This window comes from Branchiostoma floridae, unplaced genomic scaffold (assembly GCF_000003815.2).
Source record: "Branchiostoma floridae strain S238N-H82 unplaced genomic scaffold, Bfl_VNyyK Sc7u5tJ_372, whole genome shotgun sequence".
Classification (NCBI taxonomy): domain Eukaryota; kingdom Metazoa; phylum Chordata; class Leptocardii; order Amphioxiformes; family Branchiostomatidae; genus Branchiostoma; species Branchiostoma floridae.
In genome coordinates this window covers 71,849-96,295 of record NW_023365817.1, presented here as the reverse complement: position 1 = coordinate 96,295, position 24,447 = coordinate 71,849, and the positions used below count along the sequence as shown (strand labels likewise).

At 39.8% G+C, this 24,447-nt stretch overlaps 1 protein-coding gene across 1 annotated transcript in view; it reads left to right on the top strand.

Moving 5' to 3' along the window:
- LOC118408715 overlaps positions 1-24,447 on the top strand; it is a 29,236-nt gene that overhangs the window by 3,934 nt on the left and 855 nt on the right. The window contains exons 6-14 of the mRNA XM_035809568.1: positions 12,437-12,546; positions 12,846-12,955; positions 13,138-13,331; positions 13,898-14,041; positions 15,711-15,813; positions 16,706-16,785; positions 17,722-17,966; positions 18,218-18,452; positions 23,081-24,447. Coding sequence (XP_035665461.1) covers positions 12,437-12,546; positions 12,846-12,955; positions 13,138-13,331; positions 13,898-14,041; positions 15,711-15,813; positions 16,706-16,785; positions 17,722-17,966; positions 18,218-18,452; positions 23,081-24,447 — 2,588 coding nt within the window. The remainder of the gene's footprint in view (positions 1-12,436; positions 12,547-12,845; positions 12,956-13,137; positions 13,332-13,897; positions 14,042-15,710; positions 15,814-16,705; positions 16,786-17,721; positions 17,967-18,217; positions 18,453-23,080) is intronic.

The following is a 24,447-nucleotide window of genomic DNA, read 5'->3' as shown; positions in this document are numbered from 1 at the left end:
AATAAAAAACACATCAGATGCATTTGCGATTTCCAACATGTTCTCCTCATTCATGTTTCAATAGAGATGTCATATAAACGCACTGAACCTAGTCCCCTCCTGTGTTAAGATAGAAATGTCCTGATGCATTTCAGATTTGCATTGTCAAACTACATTATGTTGGATCACCGGCCGAAATCTATAGAAAATGATTTTTTCAGTGCCTTAATCGGAAACATATTTTTACGCCAAATAGCAATTACTCAAGCAACTGAACATGACTTTGAAACAGACGTTTCAGGCAGAATCCACTGCCTTTCGTCAGTGCTAATTTCTTAAGTAATTGCTAATGCTATTTGGTGTATCCTATGTCTAACCTCCATCGTCATATATTTTATTGATGTCTAACAGATAAACCTTATTTCCTCGTCAATATTGCATTAGGGAGGAAGGGCTGCCCTGTCAGTCATGGTGCAGGGAGGTACGATCGTCCTGTTCATTAGGAGACGCCAACGGGTCTGCGTTTGAGGAGATCAACTGTTGGTATCTTCCCACCACTACATGCCTCAACATGGAATCTCCCGAAGGTCAAAACTCAGATTACTCACATTTGAAACTACTTTGGAGTACATTTTGTCAAACACGAAATATAAACTCACAGATGAATGCAGATGTTAGATTTTGTTGTCTGCGTAGTTCTGTAGGAACGTCCTATTTGTTGTGTAAAACTTGATGAAATTTTGGATGCTATCTGAAGCGTTTGACTGTTTCCAAATTCATATCCAGTTTCTTGAGTGTCTTCTATTTGCAATTGGCATATTTTATTACATAGCTGGATGTCTATCGTTAATCGATGTACTCTTTTTATTGTATTTCGAGTGAATGAGCAACAATGACGTGTACATTTTCATTCTAACCGCTACACAGATTGCTATTACGGTAATGGAGTAAACTACAGAGGACCAGAGACTCTACTGGAGGAAGGGGGGAAGACGTGCCATAATTGGACCGCCGTGTTAGGATCAAAACTGATTGCTTACGAGTGGGGTGATCCACGGGAGAACTACTGTCGGAATTTGCGGCCAGGTCCGTGTCCTTTGCTCTTCCTAAAAAATATATATCTACATAAAGTTAAACAGGCCTCCAGTTTTACATCGATTTATGCTGGACTCGAGGAATAGAGTTAAGATTAGCCGTGATGATTAAGATTATAGGATTAACTTCGGCCCTGTCGTAAGGGAAGTTGCAACAGCATTACTGAGTCACGCCTATTTCACGTGAAGGTCACGCCTGTTTCACGTGAGGGTCACGCCCTTTCACGTGTGGACCACGTGAAAGGCGGCCAATCAGAAAACAGGAATTACATAAGATAGACAAATTTCCGACTTTCCTGGACTTTCTTGGTCATAACAGGCATGACAACGTTTCTTTGTGTCTGTGTACCTTTTCAGATAGATTTTCAGAACCCGTCTGTGAGATAACAGACGACACGCCGGATGGAAGCTCACGATTCATTGAGCCATGTGGTTTGAAACCTTGCACAGGTAAGGGATCATTACTGATAAAAGACAAGTTCGAAGCAATCCTGCCGCATGCCTTCTTGTCGTACTTTCTGGAACTTGGGACCAACCCCGCGAGACAGCATTAGCTATAGCGCCTGCACTCAAAGAACAGGAGCTAATCGACGATAACTTAGTCTTGATTTGGTTTTCTAGCGAACCATCTTTTTTATTTAAAAGGCATAAAATCTTGACGTTCGTCCAGTCTGAGACAAAAGACAGCAGCTTCTGCAAAATCTGACCGTTTTCAAAATCATATCGACTTGCTTGAGTGACTACTATTTGGTGTTTACAAACATTACCAAACAATAAGGTAGTTTGTGGTTTGAAGTGCGCATTTGCAGCATGATGCATTATGGGATAGTCCGTCATACTTGAAGGCCTCACGCCATAAGCCCGGCCACTGACATGTAAAGAGTTCTCGTCTCAGCCTTTGTCTCAAATTGCAAAACATGGTCCGGACGTGTTTTGTTTATGTTTCAGGGGCCTTCGATTTTGACATATCACGCACAATTCCTGTGGATGCACATGCGTACTGGAAGTGTGAAAGAGTCTTTTAGTTTGTGGTTTGAAGTGCGTATATGCAGCAAGATGGGTAATTTGAAGGCCCAAGGCCATTCTTTACGTAATGCTAGGAGCCTTCACCTTTGACACATCACCCGTAATGCATCGCACTGAGCATTTTTTATTTTATTCGCATTAATTTTTTGAGCATGGGACAAGAAGCTCACAATGAGCTTATGGAGGTCTTCTGCTCTGTATATTACATATAATGACAATCAAAAGTAACAAAATTGAGATTATAACGAAAACGTATAACTTAAGATGACATGAACATAAACTAGTAAGACATTTCGCAACATAAGAATAACAAAAATACTAACAACAAAAACGGGCTAGAGCACATGCAAGGCTGGCATTACCAATCAATTTCAAATCAGATTAAGTAAATCTTCCGGTCATTTTGATAGAATTGAAAACATAGTCAGTGATATCACAATTTATCGAGTGTGGGAGGAAAGGGCTATCCATGGTGAGAAGGGTGCATAAGGTATTGTCAGATGAGTTAAGGGGGTCAGGCGAGAGTAATTCTTCTAGGTTTAAATGGAATATGGAGTGCTACATATGAATCCTTTCGCTATTGTATAGTTTGCAGTACAACAAGTAGTGCTCAGTTGTCTCGTTTTCAATTCCCAAATTTACAAGTAGGGCTAGTTATACAATGGTGTTTGAATAGGTGTGAGTTAAGCTGGCTGAAGTCGAGTCTGAGTCTAGTCAAGAGAACTGCAGGGCGTCCGTGGCCATGGGAGTAGTGGGTGTGTCTGGACGGGTTGTCAAAGAAAGACTCCAGTTCTCTTTTAAAACACTAATAGATGGTGATGTTTTGGCGGACAAAGGAAGTTGATTCCAGGAGAAAACTGCGGCAGGTAAAAAGGATCTTTTGTACTTTTCGGTTCTTAGGGCAATAGGGAGGTAGTTCTGGTCATCTCGAAGGACAAGTGGAGGTACCAGTTCATGGAGATAATTTGGTGCGGAGCCGCTGGCCATTTTGTAGAAGTGAACAAGTACATGCATAGTTCAAACGGTGAACTAGCCTTTTCTCACATCTTACCAGAACGCGGTTGCAAAACTCCTCCTCCTGTGGAGTCGGGAAGCAGAAGTTCGGTTAAAAATTTCTACAAGATAGGGGAAACGGTTACAATCAGCTGTGACGCAGGGTACATCATTAGGGGGGGCCACACCATAACCTGTACCGAAGATGAAACCTGGAGTAAGGAAGAACTACGGTGTGATGGTGAGTATGTCCTTGATATTACCCTATGATTATATTTCAGCCATACCATAGGTATGGTGAAATATATTGTATTCGTAATGTTTCTTTCTTTCTTCTTTCATTCTCCTGCCAAATCTTCAACTCAAATCAACTCCGCCGTTTTTAAACCGATTGACTTGAAATTTGGCACAAAGATAGAATAAGCCAATACCCTCAGGTGTTTGTTTTTTTTTCATTTTTTTCATATCTGCCTTTAAAATGATTTTATTGAGGTTTTTGTCAATTTTTATGTATATTTTGGGCTCCTGTACCCTGGTATTACAGCCGAATGACATGAAGTTTGGTACAGAGGTGCCCTGATCATATGCCCACCCAGATTTAATAACAGTTTTGGCATACGGTACAACAAAATGCTTGATTTTGCGATTTTTGGCCATTTTTTGACAAAAAAAGCACATTTTTGCCTCCTGTACCCTCGTTTTACAACCGAATGACCTGAAATTTGGTATTAAAGTGCCCTTCAATTTTGTGCGCATGAATTCAATAACAGTTTTTCCATACAGTACAACATGATGCTTAATATTGCAATTTTATGGCCATTTTGGACAAAAATTGGACATTTTTGGCTCCTGTTAGTAAATGATATAATTGGGAATTTTTGGGTCATTTTCCAATGGCCAAAGGGGTCAACGACCTCAAGGCCTATTGTTGCATGAGGGAGATGGCTGAAATATGCTGTATTTGCTCTCAAGCAAATGTCGGCCTTTCTAGTTTCTAACGAAACAGTTGTTTTGACATATTGCCGACAAAATGAATGGCAGAATGGTATGTGCACATTACTTAAGCCAAACACAGTGAATACAATAAACTTTGCTTCCTATAAAGCAGTTTTCTTATGCAACTTTTGTTCCTTTTTCTGACTTGCACAGGTGCATGGTCCTTGTCTATATTGGTCATAGGTGTCTGAAAAGCTTTTAGGCTCGTTCTCATTTAAATGTCGAAATGCTGTCGCCTGACTTTAAGCCTTGATATGGAGCAAATTATAGACAACATCACTGGTTCCTTTATTTTTCCACAACCCCAGTAATGTTTTACAAAAGATGCACCACAACATTCGTATAGGTTGATGGTTTAGAATATTATTATAGCCATGGGTGGGATTTCACACCCTAAAAAATGGATGTCGCCTGAGAAGGAACGAAGAATTCAAATAGTAGCAAAAAATGTAACAATTCAGTTCCCAGAATGATTGTTCGGCAGGTGAAACCAGCTACCCAGGCCCTCTGCCCGATCACGTCAGATCGCTACTGTCACTGATCTTGCAGGCTGTGTGAGGTGGTTTATGCCTGTCGCCAGATTCTGTAACAAACGTTACCACCACTAGTACGATGGTTGCCACGGTTATATTATACACGTACAAGACTAGAAATGGCCGTTTTTGTGACGCTGTACAGTTTTTATGGCTTTCTAAAGAAACAAGAAAAGGTTGTTGACTGTCATTTATATCCCACCTTGCTTAACAAAATGTTGTACAGAAATGACTGTAACAAACGTTACCATTGTTCGATGCTGTCTAAGCTTTCTATTTGACCTGGTGTAAAAAAGCTGCCAACTTTTCAAATGTCCCTAGGGACATCCACTTATACCTAAATGATGCAGTCAATAAGGTAAGTCCTTTCGAAGAAAACAGGGTAAAGTCTACTGTTGTAACCAACGTTACCGGTAACGTTTGTTACACGCCCTGTAATGCATTACCAATGGGACCGAAAATAATAAGTTGCCATTTTTGGCTATGGTTAAAAGAGGAATTTTCCCAAACAACCAAGTAGTTTTCAGTGGAAATAAAGCCGATTTAATTTTCGACCAAAAAAATGCCATTTTCGACATTTCAATGAGAACGAGTGTTTAATGTATTATACATTAATAGAAAAATAATCATTGTTCAATACCTTAGTCGAAATCTATATATCGTTCATAAAAATGTTTTAACGACTTTGACTAGCTGTAATGACGAGAATGATCTAGTTGTTTGTTGGGCATACAAAAGTAATGAGACCACGTCGGCTCCTGCTCTGCGTGTTAAGTCCTCTGTTCAGTTTTTCTGGTCTTTCGTTCACCAAGGCAGTCCTCGAAAGACCATTGTCAATCACTGATTTATGTTTAATTGTGTTATCAAATGAATAGGTCTCTTATCCCCTATCTCTTTATCCAGTGAACCATAAGTTGCGGCTTCAAAATACGCTGCTTGCTACACGACGTTATTCCAAAAAACTGGCCCCCTTGGGCAGCTTTGTCAATATCAGCTTTGAAGCTGTAGTGTTGGAGATTATCGACGCTGTAAGTGGCACATCTACCTCTTCGTATTGCTTAAGCTAAGGGCACAACCCGCCGTACGTGCAAATACGTGCTGTCTACGTGCCAAAACGTGGGCAACCTTTTGGGATACGTAAGTGGTAAGTAAAAAAATATATCCAGGTTACCCAATGGTAAACCTCAGCAAAACGCTATATATAGGTTGTCCATGAATATTTTAGGTTGCCGCAGATCATTGTTTAACGTTTAACGTAGTTTAATCAGCATACGTGCATCTAAAGATTGCACATGGGAAGACAGTTCACACATGGATGAAAAGTATCCCGAAGAAGAATGCTTGAGACAGCCTTTTTCATGCATTGTATTGTGCCACAGCTAACGGCATAAACTGGACCAATTGCAATGGAAGTTCTTTGAGTGAAGACTTCATTATTTATTTATTTAGCCCTGAAGAGTATTTTAGGACAAAAAACGTTATAGTTCGAAAAGTTGTGATAACTTGTGTTTTCGAACTGTTATTTCAATAATTGTCTATATACGAGTGAATTAATGAGATAGAGGGGTGCTATCACATTTTTCACTATTTGACACAATCTTTTACCACTTACTAGTGAATTAATGTGATAAGAGTGTTGCTGTCACATTTTTTCACTAGTGGTCACAATCTTTTCCCTATAACTAGGGATTTAATGTGACAAAGGGGTGCTGTCACATTTTTCACTAATAAACACATGTCTAGAAAGCGATGAAAATGAAGTATGTTTCTGAAGGGGAAATTCGAGAAAATATATATTTCGAACCCTGACTGTCATTACCATTCGTGCTTTCCTTGCATCATATGATTTATGGTTGATGTTGCTTTGAACTATATGTTTTTACCTTGTTTTTGTTGGTCTTAGGACGAAAAGAATGAGAACCTGTTCTCTTCGATGTCCTTCAGGCTAGTAAGTATTTTGGTCATTATATTCGCCAGCGAATATTATGAGATTGCTTACTTGGGTCTGTATGTAGGTCAACAGCATATAAGTCGAGAAATTGTGGATGGAACTTTTTGATTTTTTGTAGGTGTGTAGCGGTTGTCGAAAGGCATGCCTAGTTTGAAAATGGTTTACCTGGCGTTTTCCTACGGTACAGCAGCGAGCTTTGTATTTTTTCGAGGTTTGTTTCGAGAAGCATAACTCAAAATGCAGCTGGGCGATTTCTACGATATTTGGCAGGTGTGTAGCGGTTGTGTAAAGGATTGTCATGTGCGAGAATGGTTTAGCTAGCTTTTACCTATGGTGCTGTATCGGGATTTGTATGTAATTGCGTTTGTCTGTTAACACGATAACTCGAGATGTTCTACATGGATGCTAATGATATTTTGTTGATAGGTAGGGGACACAGAAAGGAAGGTCAAGTTCGATAATGGGCCTCCTGGCGACTTGTTTTGGTACTGCAAGTGAGCGTCAAAGCTTGCGCCTAAATTTTCCAGAAGTGCCATGTTCATGATTTTTAAGTGGTGGATAGCTGTTGGGACTAGGAGTGAATGGTGTAATTTTGGGCCCCCTAGCAGCTTGTTTGGAACTGCAGTGGGTCTTATAGTTCGTAACTTTTAAGAAGGATAACTGCAGAGGGGATTGATGGATATTCTTTGCTCTTGGTAGGTAGGTACTTAGGGTGATTATCAACATAATGAGATGCTAATTATGTAAACCGCGATCTACTTAATATAATTACTTTAACTTATACTGGAGAAGAATATCCCTTACAAAAGTGTCACCCTAGCCTGATCTCCTTCCCCTAAAAGGGCCAGTCACAGCAAATTAACCCCCTGCCCTCAGCCTCCTGGCCTCAGCAGGGAGATGACCCCTCAACTCAAAGACAAATCAAAGGTGGAGCAGAACTAATCGCCATGACAGACCGTGGCAGGGATGTCAGTTCCCAGTAATTGGAGATGCCTTGAATTTACAAGTTTGGATCTTTGGTAACCTAAATGCTGTTCATAGAATTTAGTTTTGAATAGCTAATGGTGAGCATGACATAACTTTGAGACAATCAAATGTAAGGAACTTATTCCTATGTACTAAATAGAGGATTGCTTCTGTTACCAATCTAATCAGAGATGTGATTAACAGATTAGCCTGATGATGCACATGTCATTGACCTGTTAATTGTTTGCAGTGGAGAGAAGCATGAACAAGTGTCTTTAGGCTCCGAGGTTTATATTCAAACCAAGTAAGCTCATTAGAAGTCTTTCTGCTTGGAGCAAAATATATTTCTGGTGACATTATAATATGAGCCAGTGGTCAAGTGGCATTTTCAGTCAAGGCTGGGAAGATTAGCAGTGTTAATAGGCAATCAAACAGGCCTTCTTTCTTATCATTATTATCCATGCTATGATATTGGTAGCACATTTGTTGTTAGTAGCTTAAAGAGCATGACACTAGTACTTTTTTTAGAGTCCAAATACCCAGGTCTAACAGTCAGTCAGTCAATTAGTCGACACCGGACATCAACTCGGGAAGCTTGCTGGACCCTTATAACAGTGATCCATTCATTATACTCCAAAAAGGCTCTGAGTATCTAGAGATTATTTTATGTTTGCGCATAGAGAAATGTCTCGGTACCAGAGTGATGCATGCTAGTTCTAACAGCTTGGCCAAGTTTTATAGCAGATGAGAGGAGTTACACAGAGAAATATCTGACCATCTATTACTTCAAGCCATACCAGAACTTCAAATGAAGAAGGTCAATCCTCGGGGGGGGGGGGGGGTCATATACCGCCATGGCTACTGTCCAACTTCTATGAAGAGCTTGCTCCTGTAATGTGCAATATCTACAATGCATGCTTACAACATTCCCTTACAATGGACAGAAGAACTGGTAGTGCCAGTACCGAAGGTGACCAGGCCCAAAGGTCTTGAAGATTTCAGGTGCATTTCCCTAACGAGCTATCTGGGTAAGGTGTACGAGGTGTTTCTCCGGGACTTATTGCTACAGGACACAAATCACCTGATTCATTACTCTCAGCATGGTTTCAGAAAGTCTCTGCACTCATCCAGACAACGCAATCCTGGTTTGATGCGGTTAACAGTTCTCCTAATGCAAGTGAGCATCACTTAGAACTAAATAGGTTGGTATCGTAGGGTAGAGTGACAGCAATTAGTTACTGTGCCTAGCAACCGCCGGGTCCTCTCAGTTCTGTGATATCCTTTGTCAGCTGGCCGAAGAAGGCTTGCACTGGGAGATCGAATAAACACGATATTTCGCTGTTACTCTGTTTTATAATGTTTTTACAGCGCTTTTCTATAGTGTCATTTTTAATGACACAGTCTTGTGAAAACGTTTTTTTGCTATTGCTCTGTTTTATCAAGTTTTTACTGCGCTTTTCTATAACTTTGTCATTCTAAAGACACAGTCTTCTGAACACGTATTTTTGCTATTACTGTGTTTTATAAAGTTTTTACAGCGCTTTTCTATGTGTCATTCTAAAGACACATTTACTTAACAGACATACATGTATGGATATCTATAGGTATGAATAAGTCAACATATTGAGTATAGCATGTCCTTTACACTATTGGTTCTACAGTATAAGCATTTGTGGATATATTTTCCTATAACATTAACACACAGTACTGGTGCTGGTGTTCCTGCAATGAAACCCTCCCAGAGGGTCAGCCAGCCAGCAGACAGGCCGACCTGGGGTCACTGGTAGGGTTGGAGCAATTACTATGCCTGTCAATCAGCTATTTTGTCTTTGCGGGGCTATGGATGGGGGGATCTGAGTAGCCTGGCGTGATAGCCAGCCAGGTAGACTGTGTAATATACCTCTGACTTAACTCGCGATTGCAAAACTTTACTTACTATTTTCATGAGATGGACACAAACATTCACCAAGGTAGGGCCGTAACAATCCTTACGTATGACCCTTAGATAACCCTTAGATGACCTATTATCTAATACATAGGCCAGTCACTCAAAGTTTGTTCATTATTTCTTTTTTTACGAAAAAACTGCAATGTACATTTTGTAGAGTGATATCTTATCTAAAACTAAAGACCTAGCCTAACCTAGCCTAACTAAAGACCTTACATCCAGCTTTGCTATATTAACATCTCGTATTAAGCTGTATTTGGTGCTTAGCTGGCCCATTATAGCCATAATTACATACATTAATCATTGAGAAACAACGACCTTCGATAAAAAATGTTTATTTGGCGAATATGTGTGTTCGAGGAACTCTAGTTTATAATCTGACATCGTTTCCTAATAAAGGGGCATACCCCAGTTAATTTTGAATTTTAATTGGAGGATGCTCACCCTCATGTCTAGTAACCATCTTGTCCGGAAAATTATCCTGAAGTAAACTAGCTGTGTATAGAGTAAGAGGATATCCTTTTAGCTACAACACCAACTGACTTAAGTTTCTTCAACTTCTACACATTTGGTTGATTAGGTGAGAAAACGTTATTTCTATGTAACAAATAAAATGTGCAAAATTTAAAATTGTCACGAAGGACAAACCCCATTGAACAAATCAACTGATGTTGTCAGAAAGAGTATAATATAAATCGAGCCACTTATGAAAACATTTCTAGTACTGCAGTTTCTCTGATTGTCCATGGCGCAATGCACTGTAACTTCACTTCCATAACACCTCATGATCAGAGGTCTATCGAGATTAGGATGCCGCTTTACTTTCTACGCGGAGGAATATACGGAAGCAACGCTCGGGCCCAAAAGTAATTTTCACCAATAGCACATTACTTTCCACAGTTTTCAGCCATAGTGGTTTTCGAAGCAAGGTTTGATATCATTTTTATAATAATCGTTGACATATATAATTTTCTTTTGGTGCATTTAGATATTTTTCTGATGCACAAGTAGCATACCATCATCAACAAATAGTATTTTCTGGAAAACACTACAGTTTCGTGAAGTTTGGGCATCATTTTATGTGCATATTTGCATCAATGGTCAAGCAGTGTTTATCCCAAAATTCAAAAAGTCATGCAGAAGTTAGAAAAATCAGACATGCCCATGGACTACTTGAGTCTGTTGGCAATTCAAGAAAAAAATGTGGCAATTAAAATTATTGCCATGGCGACGGTTGTATTGTTTATAAGTGTTAACGATTGTTGACGTTGTTATTAATGGCTTTTCATTGATTATGCAAATTAGGTGTTTATTTTGCATAATGCATATCTATCAATATTCTCTTACTCAGTTACAAAGGTCACATGGTGTGATGGTCGTATAATTGAATTTAGCATGTTTAGACAATTTCCCAATTAATTATGCAAATCAGCTTTCAATCTGCATAATTGATATGTAATTATATGAAGCATCACGTAACCTATCCACATACCAAAAATCATAACAATCAGTCAACCCCTTCTTGAGTTATTCCCTTTCAAAGCCTGATACTAAACCTGTCCTGCAGTTCCAAAGCAAGCCACTAGGGAGCCCAAACCTATATACCACTTATATTACTCACGGCTTCAAGAGCTGTCTACCACTTAAAATTCATAGCCGCCATGTCCAGAACTCGTGATATCAAACCAGGAAGTTCTGCTGCAGTACCGTAACAAGCTGCTAGGGGACCCAAAATCTAATCGTTTCCAGGTCTCAACAAGACCTACCCACATACCAAATATCGATACAATTCACCCAGGCGTTCTCGAGTTATGGTGGTCTTTTACAAACACACACATGCACATACAAACGCTACCCAAAATATAACGTTCTTGGCGAAGGTAACTATCACATCGCTATCTCACAACCCCACATGTTATACATCATTTAAGCTCAAACAATGCTTGTTTCACACATCGGTTTGCATTTTTGAAACAAAGATATCAAGGGTGAAGAAGGCCACCAAACGTTCCAAACTCCTGGACACAGGCCACGAACGAACCCAGAATTTATTACTAATTTATTTATTATTTATTCATTATATATTCATTATTCATTTATTATTTATTTATTATTTATTTATTATTTATCTATTATTTAGCTATCATTTATTTGTTTATTATTTATCATTTATCTATTATTTATTTATCTATTATTTATTTATTATTTATTGTTTATTATCTAATATTTATTATGTATTTATTTATTTATTTATCATATACAATTCTGGTACGTCTTAAGTCCTAGGCTTTTCTCAATTTTGCACGGCGATCAGTCAAAAATCGCCATGCGCGAATACGGAAAACACTGCTATACCGGTATGTGCCCTGCGACTGGAAAGCTTACCCGTGGAGGTAATGGTTCAGTCCGGCATGATGCAACTACGCACGCGCGGACTTTGGCATTCCTGACATTTTTGTGGAGTTTTTGGAATTCTTTGCAAACGGTCGCTCACTATACTATTAGGCTCGCCCATCAGGCGTCGCCAAAAATTACTGATTATATTGTAACAGTTGCTGCATTTTCAAATGCAACATGACAAGTCCGTACACTTGTGGGTCACAGTTAGCCACCTTGGAGTGTGTATCGTTGAATGCGTAATTCGGGAATTCTGGGATAGTACCAGTTCTGCCGCAGCATGGAAACGTTTACAAATGTGTGACATATAGTATCTATTGGGACTGCTGCAGTTGGCACTAGTTCACCTTTACCCGCGGTAATTAAGGTAAATAGGGGTATCAAGTCGACGGATGGTGGTTCAAACTGCAATATTTCAAAAGTTTTGCAATTTTTAACCACCGTCCACTAACTTGATATCCTGTTTTAGATACAACGGATATAGGTTACCCTAAAGATACATAACAAAATAACAGGTGAACTAGCGTTAAGAGGTTTTTTTCTTATATTCCAGCAATGGAATGACAACCGTCTGTCCTGGAATCGTGACAAGTACGACAACAACTCTAAGCTTGTAGTGAAAACGGCGGACGTGTGGATCCCAAACATCTATCTTCAACGAAAGTAAAGCTTAAGTGATTTTTTCTCACATAGATGCCATAGTGGTTTCTGCGGTATCTCACTAGACAACAGCACGTTGGTAGCGTCGCTGCGTCATATACTGGATTTGTGCTACCTTTGACTTTGCGATGGAAATATCATGCAAAGGTATGACTAAAAAGACAACAAAACACACAAAAGCGTGAAAAGATTAGTTCTTTATCGATGAAATATGAAAAATATGAGCACTGTCAAATCGCATCGAGGTCGCCAACGTGCCGCAGATTCAGTGACTTAACCGCTTGTCTATGCCGTTACTGCAGTGGCGACGCCAGGTTTGCCGACTTCCCTGATGCTCCCGTGACAATCACCAGTGATGGGCTAGTGACATGGGACATCATTGACATCTTATTGACGACAACTTGCGATCTCGGTAAGTTGCCAATAAGAAAACATATTTGAGTGGCATAAAAAAACAAGATTTAGTGCCTGAATCATAATACGTATTTCTGTATGTTTAAGTGAAGTATGGAAAGAAGAAAGACATTGAATTAGAAACACAATAAAGAAGCTGTCAATTTCTCACCCACAATATCTCACCTCCTTTATGTGCAGAGCCAGCTATGTTTCCCTTTGATTACATGGAATGCCCTGTGTGTCTGGGGGCAAAAACTGATGAAGTGTTTAACTGCCGTGAGAACAACTCTGTTACTGAGCACCAAGCCGATCACAACAGGCACGGCAAACGCTTCAAGACATGTGGGGAGGAGGATTCGCGCCAGGCAAATCAGTGGAAGGCGCGATGGAAGGTATGTGTGATGCTGCGGTCACAACTGCACAGGCGCCCGTTGGGAGTATAGCCCCGAACGGGCTCTGAAGCCACGAATTTGTCCAGGTGGACTGACGGTCACCATCAGATTACGGCGTCTATATGTCGATGGGTCTATATGTCGATGCGAGTAAAGAAATATCCGGGGCCCCGTTGTGCCCCAAAATAGCTCAGTATTCACGGAATATCCCACGGGTTCACATAGGGACCGAAAAAGCCCGTAAACAAATAAATAAACTGTCCAGCGGGGGCCTCTTTTTCAAATTGTAACCGTTGCATTAGCCATTGATAACTAAAAGTAGTCATAATACAATGACTTGTGTGTCACCAAACTAAGTAAAGCTGGTCTTCACAATCGGAGGAGTCAAATCTACCCCACGAATTAAGTACATGTAGAAATTGATTCCTGGCAAGTCACAATGTAGTGCAACTTTAGTTTCACAATCCTTGTTTTAATTGGCTGATAATACTTTAGTTGCACGGACGGTAGTTACGGTTCCACTTTGGTTCAGAATTTTATTTCTTATGCCCCCTTCCTTCTGATAGATTGATGTTAATGTGACAGAGAACAAGGGCTGCATCAACATAAAGTTTGACCGCATCCCGACGTTCCACCTCTGTACCACGCTGTTGCCCGCCATCATCCTCTCTGTGCTCATGTGCATCATCTTTGTGCTGCCGATTGAGAAGGTTAGTTCAATTAAACCAGGCAATGCCACGGCTCCATTTACGCCGGTGTCAGTACTGAGGGAGTGCAGCACAGTCCGGGCTTTGAATATACAAAAAATTGCCCCGGTGGACTGTTGGATACCGCAGGGGTACCCTTTCATTATTAAATCAGGGCGTCTATTTGTTGCCGGGTCCCGGATTGATTTTAGCCTCCATGAAATACTTAGAGCCTTTGTAAATTTTATGCAAATGACTTGCACATTTTCATGATTTATGCAAGGTGATGTTCATCATTGACTAACATGCACATGTCAAAAGTATAAAATTCCCATCATTAATCATTAAGCAGTTTTGCAATGTTCGCATATATTATGCAAATCAGTTCCTCATTAGCATATTTGGTATCTGCTTATGTTCCATCTATCATAATTTACATGTGTTACATTTATTGAAGTCCAGTTATTGAAAACAATGGAATGATACAATTTCCACATTAATTATGCAAATTAAGTCCTCATTTGCATAACATGTATATCATAATGAACATCTTTGCCTAAGCTACCCGCATGCCTAAAATGATGTCGATCCGTCATTCCTTTCTGCAGTTGTCCTCTTTGGAATGTCTTGACAAAAATGCCCCTGCAGTTTCGATAGAGGGCTAAAACTTGCCCCACTTTGTCATGACGCTGAAAGCTATCTACAACAAAAATGTCAAGACCATATCATGTCCGGGACAAGATATACATTGAAAAAACTGCTATTAAAGATTATCCTCATTAATTATGCAAATGTACTCCTATTTTGTATAATTAGTATTTTATTTTGTACAACATTGTTTGAGGTACCTACATACCAAAAATCATGAAAATTCGTTGTTCCCTTCTTAAGTTATTCACTTCAGAAGTTTTTGACAAAAATACCCCTGCTATCCCAAAATAAGTCGCTAGGGGGCCCAAACTTATGTCACTTATTCCTGAGCACAAAATTCGAGACCATAGCTTGTTCAGAGCACGAGATAGTAAAACCGGAAGTTGTGCTGCAGTACCAGGGGAAGACGCTAGGGGGCCCAAAATCTAATCATTTCTAGCTTTTATCACACCTCACCAACACACTAAGTATGAAACCAATCCATCCAGCCGTTCTTGAGTTATCTTGTACACAGACAGGCAGAAAGACAGACAGACAAACGCTAGTGAAAATGTAACCTCCATGACATTTCATGGAGGTAATAATATTTTAATTAAAATTCAGGGGCCGGCCGTGCATCAGAATAACCCAGCAATCGCAGGGCTTCCCATGTATATCTATATACATGTATACATATATAGAATTGTCTCACCTGGTATGGACACTGATCACAATTGCTATAGTTACAACTGTAGAATCTGGTGCAGGGGCTTGCATAGTCCTTGCTAGTACATGTACCAGAAGAATCACAATCTCACTGATAGAATGACAATTTCTTGCCAGGGAAGAATAAGATGTTCTACCAAATAGTGACTTTAATACCTAATTACCACCAATATGCAATAAAAACATGCTTTGAGGGTGTACATGTAAACTTTTTAACACTTTCAAAATAAAAAAGGTGATTGTACCAGTAAAGATTCCGATCGAGATCTCCACCTTGGCAGAATCACCTATTCTACCTGTGAGTACAATGAATGATAACGTTGATTTTGTTTGATAGGGAGACCGTGTTTCCTTCGGGATGACGATCCTGTTGTCCATGGTGGTTTCTCTGGTTTTCATCACGGATGTCCTGCCGGCCAAGGGCTCCATGCCTGTTGCAGGTAAGCGAGTTGCATTATTTAAGAGTAGCTACATTCGTCGGTGAATAGCTTCACCAGGTTGGTACGTAATTGAATATAGAAACTATCCTTATACAACCATGTTTCATTCATAACCAACGTTTCGGTGACCGTCTGTCACCCTCTTCAGGGCAATTCTGACTGGTTCATACTGTACTTCAGCACAGGTGTCGCTGCTCACAGATAAGATGCGGTCCCAAACGTAAAGCATTTACAATGTTCAGTCTTTTTGATTTTATTTGATTATATTTATATTTTATAATGCGGTCACAAACGTCAGGGAAGAATATGCTCTACACTGTATGATACCTCTTTACGTTTGTGACCCCATTGTAAATACAATAATCAAATCAAATCAAGCAGTCTGTAAATTGTAAAACGTTTGTGAGAGCATCTGAACAGTGAGCAGCGACACCTGTGCTGCAGTACAATGTGAACCAGTCAGAATTGCCCTGAAGAAGGTGACAGACTGTCAACGAAACGTTGGTTGTGAATAAAACATAGTTATATAAAAAGAGTCTGTTTATTCAATTAGTTACGTTTGTTTCTGTCATAATGTTAGAAATGCCAATACCCTTTCATGACATTGGCATTGACGTTGGCATTAAATGACATTGGTATTCATTTTTCCGATATCTATTTGCAATCTACGGCATGTATTTGCTCTTGCTTCAGCTGCTTTGTACGATTTACAGTGTTGTTAGAAATATTTTTTAAAACCACAGAAAATTGATGCCCGCACGGATGTCATCCATATGATCAAATCAACATGGCCTTATGAAAATTGAAATGCGAAAGTTCACCATGGCCCACGTCAACATTTTGGAGCACTAAAGATCAAATGATTCTGAATTAATATTTATTTCCATCTCAGCGCTCCTGGTTATTGTGTACATGTGCATGATGGCATTCTTCTTGATCATCACCGTTATAGTCATCAGGATCAGCTCAAGCGTGAGTCTCTTAATTACATTATCAATAGATTGACCAATCAGGAGCCCACATTTATGAAGTCGTAATAACATTGGCCAACCAATCGCAACAGCCATGGTTTACGTCTATCACGCATGTCTGAGTTTGAGCGGACTGTATGGTGATAATGTTCAGTAACGACCGCCTTTTCTTAGTGTATATTATGATATGTCGGCTCCTAAAGTCACTGAATATACCGCCGAACTAGCGACGCGAAAGATGTAGTTTATAACATTCTAATAAAAAGGTTCCTGTGGACGGTTAAGGGCGGTATAACCCCGTCGTGTGTAAACACGTTGACCGATGATGATGATGATGATTAAGGTTCTTATAGGAACCGACAAGGTCTTTCGTCTCCATGTGAATCTCTATTCGGGTCGTGGGACACTTTTATCCACCAACGATCAATCTTTTTATCAAGATCTATTTATGAAAGTAATGATATGATAAGCTATAAGAGTAAGTAATAAAAGTGATTCCTTAAAACGTAGCTTGTCTCCTAAATTTATAACGGCTAAGTTTAATTGATACAACTTGATCCATATAAACATTGGCTATTTATAAGTCTGCCTGTATAAATGCAATAACATAATTGTATATAAACGTGCCAGATAGTACACATAAAATACAATTAGGCATAATGACATCTAATCATGATATCAGATTATGAATACGTACACACACACACACACACACACACACACCGTTCCCCCCATATACACACAAGAACACACACGCACAAACACACATACACATAACAGACGCACATGCCTTTGTAAACACAAACACACATTGACTTCCTCAAGAAAATGATGTTTTGTCTAGCGCAGCTCATCATCATATCTCTGTCACCATACGATGCATACAGTCGTGTGTTTACATACAAAAATGTATTTCGTTGAATTTTGTTCTATATAGGACAAAGACCTCCCTCCCATTGTGAAGAAGGTGTTTCTCCGGTACATCGCTCGCCTTGTGTTCCTGGGGGACCTAACCCAGACTAAACATGGCCACACCGAGCTGAAAGTGGACGACTTTGAGATGGCGGAAGGCATGACAGGAAATAACAGGCAGGTTTTGTTGCCATCGACTCACCACAGAAAATGTTGTTTCAATGAACCTACCGTTCCGACATTCAACACAATTGAACCTCCATTTACCCTGCCCATCTAAAACAGTGGAAGACAAAGCATATTTCTTTTCCAAGTATTAATTCTTTCTACATTCGTTAAAGAAGTCACAATGATTATGTATTGAGCAGGTACGTAAACTGGTGTGTTGTTCATTGTACCTGTCGGCCACAGTAAGCGAGGAATATTTCCAACATAGAACTGATATTCCGTCGTCTGGTAACCGCAAAGGTAAATTTGACATAAAGCTAAGTTCCTAATGATATTATCCTATTGCCCATTAGTAAACCATGTGAAGCTGAGGAGCCAAGGGAACTTCTTGAAGTCCTGCTGTCTCTTAAGGAGTCCGTCAATAATCTTAGTGATGCCGTGGAGACCCTTGGGACCTCGGGCCAACCAAAAACCTCCGAGGCGACGGAAGATGAGGCAGCCATGACGGACTACCGACAGCTTGCTAGGGTCCTGGACCGTCTGTGTCTCATCTTGTATGTGTCTGGATTGCTCATTGCTTATCCCAGTGTGAGGTTTTCAGCTGTGGAAAGTAACAAATAGAATGACTTGAGCATTTATAATGGACTATAACATTTAGAATGCCCCTTAACATTTAGAATGGCTTGTAATATTTAGAATGGATTGGAACATTTAGAAAGTCTTGTAACATTTAGAATGACTTGTAACATTTAGAATGGATTGGAACATTTAGAATGGCTTGTAACACGTAGAATGGTCTGTTACTTGTATACTGGTTACTTACGTTATAATGGTTTGTAATATTCAGAAGAACTTGTAACATTTAGAAAGTATGGCATACATTTCAATTCGTAACATTTAGTAACGGTTTGTATTATTCAGAGCAAATTGTAACATTTAGAACAATTTGTTGATTTAAAACAGTTTGTAACTTTCAAGTTGTAACATTTAGAATAATTCAAGCATTTACAACTTTTATTAGCATGTAGAAAAGCTTGTAGAATTTCCAACGTTTAGAACAGTTTGTACCATTAGGAAGTTTTGTGACATTCAATGCAACATTTAGAACAGTTGCTGACGCTAAAAAGTTTTTTAAACATTTACAGCAATCTGTGACAGAATAACTTCTAACTTCGACTTGTGTAACATCGAGATATCTATGATCTAGAAAAGTTGGTAACATTTAGAACAGTTAAGTTTATTATTACCTTTGCCAGAATGGTAAGGTTATGTTTTGGGCTTGTGAGTCTGTGTGTGTGTGTGTGTGTGTGTTTTGAGTGGTAGATAGCCCCTGGGGCAGAGAGTAAGTGCTGGAAGTTTGGACCCCCTAGCGGCTTGTTTGGAACTGCAGCCGCCTATTTCCTTTCAAACTTTGGACGAGAATAACTCGTGAACGTGTAGATGGATCGTCATGATTTTTGGTATGTAGATAGCCCAAGTAACAATGTACATAATGGTATACTAATTATGCAAATCAGCAACTAATTTGCATAATTAATGAGGAAAGTTTATAAATCCATTGCATTCCATTATAGGACTTTCAAACTTGTCACATTTGTATCTGAGAAAGAGAGAAATATCAATACATATTAATTATGCAGATGATGATCTCATTTACATAATTAATAGCAAAATATGAACGTGTTGACGGATCGTCATGCTTTTTGGTATGTAGATAGACTAAGTAAAAACTTACATAATGAGATACTAATTACGCAAATTAAGGGCTAATTTGCATAATTAATGAGGAAAGTTGATAAATCCACTGCATTCCGTGACAGGACCTTCAAACTTGTCACATATGTATCTGAGAAAGATGGCAGAGAGTAAGAGGTGTATGTTTGGGTTCGCTAACGTCTTTTCTTGAACTGCAGGAGCCTGTTTAGTTTCCTACTTTGAAAGAGAATAAGTCAAGAAGGGATGAAAGGATCATCATGTTTTTTGGTATGCTGATAGCTTCAGTGATGCTTGATACAATTTAATAGTATTATGTGAATAGGGATCTAAATTGTATACGCAATGGCAAAATGTTATGAATCAACTCCAGGCACATAAACTTAAATCTAATGAGTAACACATTTATGTCTACAGACATCATTCTACATAACAAACCCGGTTTATTTGGCAAAGGTATGTGTTCGTGGAACTCTAGTTCATTATTTATTGGGTGGACCGACTACTCTCTCTTCGAAGCCAGGGTCTTAATTGTAAGGAGATTACAATAGGCGGAGCTAAATCGCAAGGGCCTGGATCGGGGGGACTGCTGTTATACGTACATATCTGGATAGAGACGATGATCAATTGATACTTTTGCTTATGTGTTTCTTAAAGATTGTCACTCTTAATTTTGAATGCTTTATTTTCGAAATAAAAGTTTTTTTTTTGTGACGCTTTTTCCTTGTCCGCATTCCCCACGGAAAAAAATCCAATTTGACGGTCATTTTGCTACTTTTCTCGTACCGGTCCGGAGTGGTACTGCAGATTAGGCTCTATTGGGTTATACAGACTAGTAGGAGTGCGACAATAGTCAAGAAAATAGCCTAACAGGTCCAGACATCTTCTTTATGATAAGACATTTTAATCAAAATATCGTTGACATAAAAATGAGCGATTCCTGTGTGGAAGCGAGAGGATTATCTAACCGTCCTAGGAAGCGCAACTTATGTTTTTGTACCCATTTGACTTCAGAGCATTCAGAGCTACAAATATATTTCATGATAAATAAAATTTATCCTATATCATGTCCTCGATGCACACTTGATCCAGAACCAGTCAATTTTTACAGCGGATTAATAATGCAATTGTCTGGCGTGAACATCTTTTATTGTGCAATCAGTTGTCATTTATTTGAACTACTAATCCAGAGTATAAAACAACATACATGAAGACTTTAAATGAATAGATTTTTGGCAAACTTCCTGTCATGACCAGTGTCCACAGAGTTAGACGAGGTATCTTCCGAAAATAATTTCATCAGGTTGGTAGAATATAGGAGATAGGGGAATGAACCGGGACGAGGGGGGATACAAGCTTAGCCGCATTTGGGATTTCTCCTGCTCAACAACGGTACAAGGAGAAGAAACTTGGTTAATTTGGAATGCATCAATCTGTAGCATCTACTGAGCCATCTTGTGTGTGATGGTGTGCACACATTCTGGTGAATGTTTAACCATCCAGACCAATCTAACAAGACAACCATGTCGTAAGATTGGCATCTTCCCTGCAGGGTTTAGATAGCTTTAAACAATGTTTACAGCTAGATGTGCAAAGGTTAGGTGGGACAGGTCATTCAGGTAAATTGACCAGATGGTGTCGCACCGAATGGTGGTTAGAACTGGCTATAATTCTAAGATACAGACAGACCTACTCGTGCACAGAAGATTCCACAGGCACAACAGGTGACTGACTTACTTGACTTATGTCGAGTCTTGCTCCTCCCCTACCACTGAATCACTGTGGCTGCCGAGAAGAACCTGTCTGGCATCGCTTTTCCCATGCTGTCTGCCTCTAGTGTAGTTTCTCAGCACATCTATGTAGGTAAGGAGTGTTCTATTGTCTCTTTTTCCCATGTTCTGGCATCCATAGAACTAGGCTTGACAGGCATCCACAGAACTAGGTTTGCCACTGCTTCTTTGTTGTTTCTGTAGCTGTGCCCAATGTCCAGCAAACCTCAGCCGTCTTGTCCGAACTTAATCTAACAGATTGGGAAGTCCTGAGTACAACACTTTGTTGGTACAGTGTTGCTCCCAGCTTTTGTTGTGCACACGTCTTAACATCTTTGTGTAGCACCCATCTAACTGCTCTCCCAGTTTTGGTGTTACAGTCCATGCTTCGTAGCCATACCAGAGATAGGACAAGAAAAGACGTCTACAACTCCTTCCTGACAATACAGTGCATACAGGACAAGTCAGTATCAAGAAGACAGCGTGGTTGAAAGATTACTGATAGGTTAGTTTTACGTTACTAATACGTACAGCGGTCACCCCTACACAGCCCTCCCTCTCGATGCGTTCATACTCTTCACACACACAAAGAAACACCAACGTTTTGAACACAAGTGTTAGGAAGGGCGCGAGTGCGTGATCCCACACCTGTGGTACACCTGCGTTACTGCAGAAACTCAATTATTTCCTAATTCGTCATGGTAACAAAGTTAGTTCCTCAAACACAAATAATTATCATTTGTATGTAAAGGTGCCATATGAGGTCGGTATTGATGACCTTAGAACATGGGATAAACGCCAGGTTTGTATTTTGCACACATTATATGGGCATAAACGATGACAGATTATTCTGTCATGTACTGACAAATATAGAAATTTAGAGTAGCAAAGACTGATCCCATAGTTCCTTAAGATATGCAAAATACAAATAGAATAATACAAATAGTTGACGGACGTGCAGCTATTCTCTTATTGGTCGATTTTCTAATTTCCATGCTATCATTGGTTGAACTGCTAATTATGATAGACAGTCTTTTGTTTGCCTCGTTGAACTCGTTTAAGATCTGTCATGGCCACCGCGTGAGAAAGGTGTACTGTATGTGCCATGCATGCTGATTACATTCAAACAAGATTGATTTACTAGTCAAAGGCTACGAAGTAGTAGAAGAAGTAAAGTCGCAATTACTACATAATCTTACACGTAACAATTAAACATGCATATGGAATCAATGTTTTATTGCGTCCAGCTTTGGCGACCTAAGTGCGGGGTACCATCTGCCCAGTCTTGTACTAGCCCGATCTTCACATCAATAGCAAGGTATGCTTGGGTGTGAACAATAATAACTTACGGTCAAGTGAGGACGTAAACATTCCCCTATGCAGGGACATCCAACGACGCCAGCAAGCCGCCTCGTGTCTGTACTATACTCTGCTATCTGAACCGTCACCATCAGTTCCTGTGGGCGTCGCCACAAACCAGCTGCCAGCCAATGAGAGCCTTTCAGTTTTCAAAAGGGATCTCGCATACATAAGGGTAGGGTCATCAATATTTATAATCAGGGTGGTCAGGAACTGATGGTGACGGTTGAGATACCAGAGTACAGACAAGAGGCGGTTGCCTTGCGCCGTTTAATGTCTCTGCATAGGAGAGTGGACAAGAAATATTCCCTCCAAAACGTGAGCAGCAAAAATAAATCACGTTGATCCAGCAAAGTTCCTCGTGTGTCGTTACAGAACAAAGAGTGCATCATGGGCAGAGAGCTACAGGGTGTGCTGGCATGTCTTCTGTTCATCCTGACGGGGTTGGTGATGACAGCAGCTGACTGTAGCTCCTCTTGTTACGTCACTTCCTGCTACTGCAGCTATCAGGGCATCACCAGCGTCCCACAAGACCTGCCCACAACCATCACGGGTTTGAACTTGAGAGGAAATCAAATCACAAGCATAAGTCAGTCTGATTTCTCACGTTATAGGAACTTAGAGACTTTAAATCTTGTTGACAATAACATCTCTACCATCAATAGCCAAGCATTCTATCTCTTGCCAAACTTGACCAAGTTAGAGCTTGATAGTAACCAAATAACAATTCTCAGAGATGACATGTTCACAGGGCTAGGAAACTTGCAGACTCTTTACTTATACAGTAGTGAGATCAGTGACATCCAGGCTGGGACTTTTAGTTCAACACCACAACTGACATCCTTGTACATGGATTATAACAAGTTAACAGTCCTCAGATCTGGCATGTTCACAGGGCTGGGAAACTTGGAGACCCTTAACATACGTAATAATGATATCAGCGACATTCAGGCTGGAACTTTTAATTCGAAATCACGACTTGAAACCTTGGGCCTGCGCCATAACAAACTAACAATCCTCAGATCTGGAATGTTTACAGGGTTGAGAAACTTGAAGCTCCTTAGCTTAGACAATAATGAAATCAGCGACATTCAAACAGGAACTTTCAGTTCAACAACACAATTGAAATACTTGTATCTGAATAATAACAAGTTAACAGGCATCGTATCTGACATGTTCACAGGTCTGCGAAACGTGGAAAAAATTTACCTACAAAATAATGACATCAGTGATATTCAGGATGACACTTTCAGTTCAACACCACGACTTATAAACTTGCACTTATATAATAACAAGTTAACGACTCTCAGATCTGATATGTTTACAGGCCTGGGAAACTTGCAGGAACTTTTGTTATACTCTAATATAATCAGTGACATTCAGGCTGGAACGTTCAGTCCAGCACTTCGACTTAGTAGCTTGCACCTCAGTAATAACAAGTTAACGAATATCAGAGTTGGTATGTTCACGGGGCTGGGAGACTTGCGATACCTTCGCCTTAGCAATAATGACATCAGTGACGTTCAGGCTGGCACTTTCAGTTTTACACCACAACTGTTAGAGTTGTATCTGAATGATAACAAGTTAACAAGCATCGTACCTGACACGTTCACAGGGCTGAAAAACTTGCAAGAACTTTACCTATGGAATAATGAGATCAGTGATATTCAGGCTGGAACTTTCAGTCCAGTGACACTGTCAAACAGTCACATCCAATCTATTCCGTCAAACTCATCGGACAT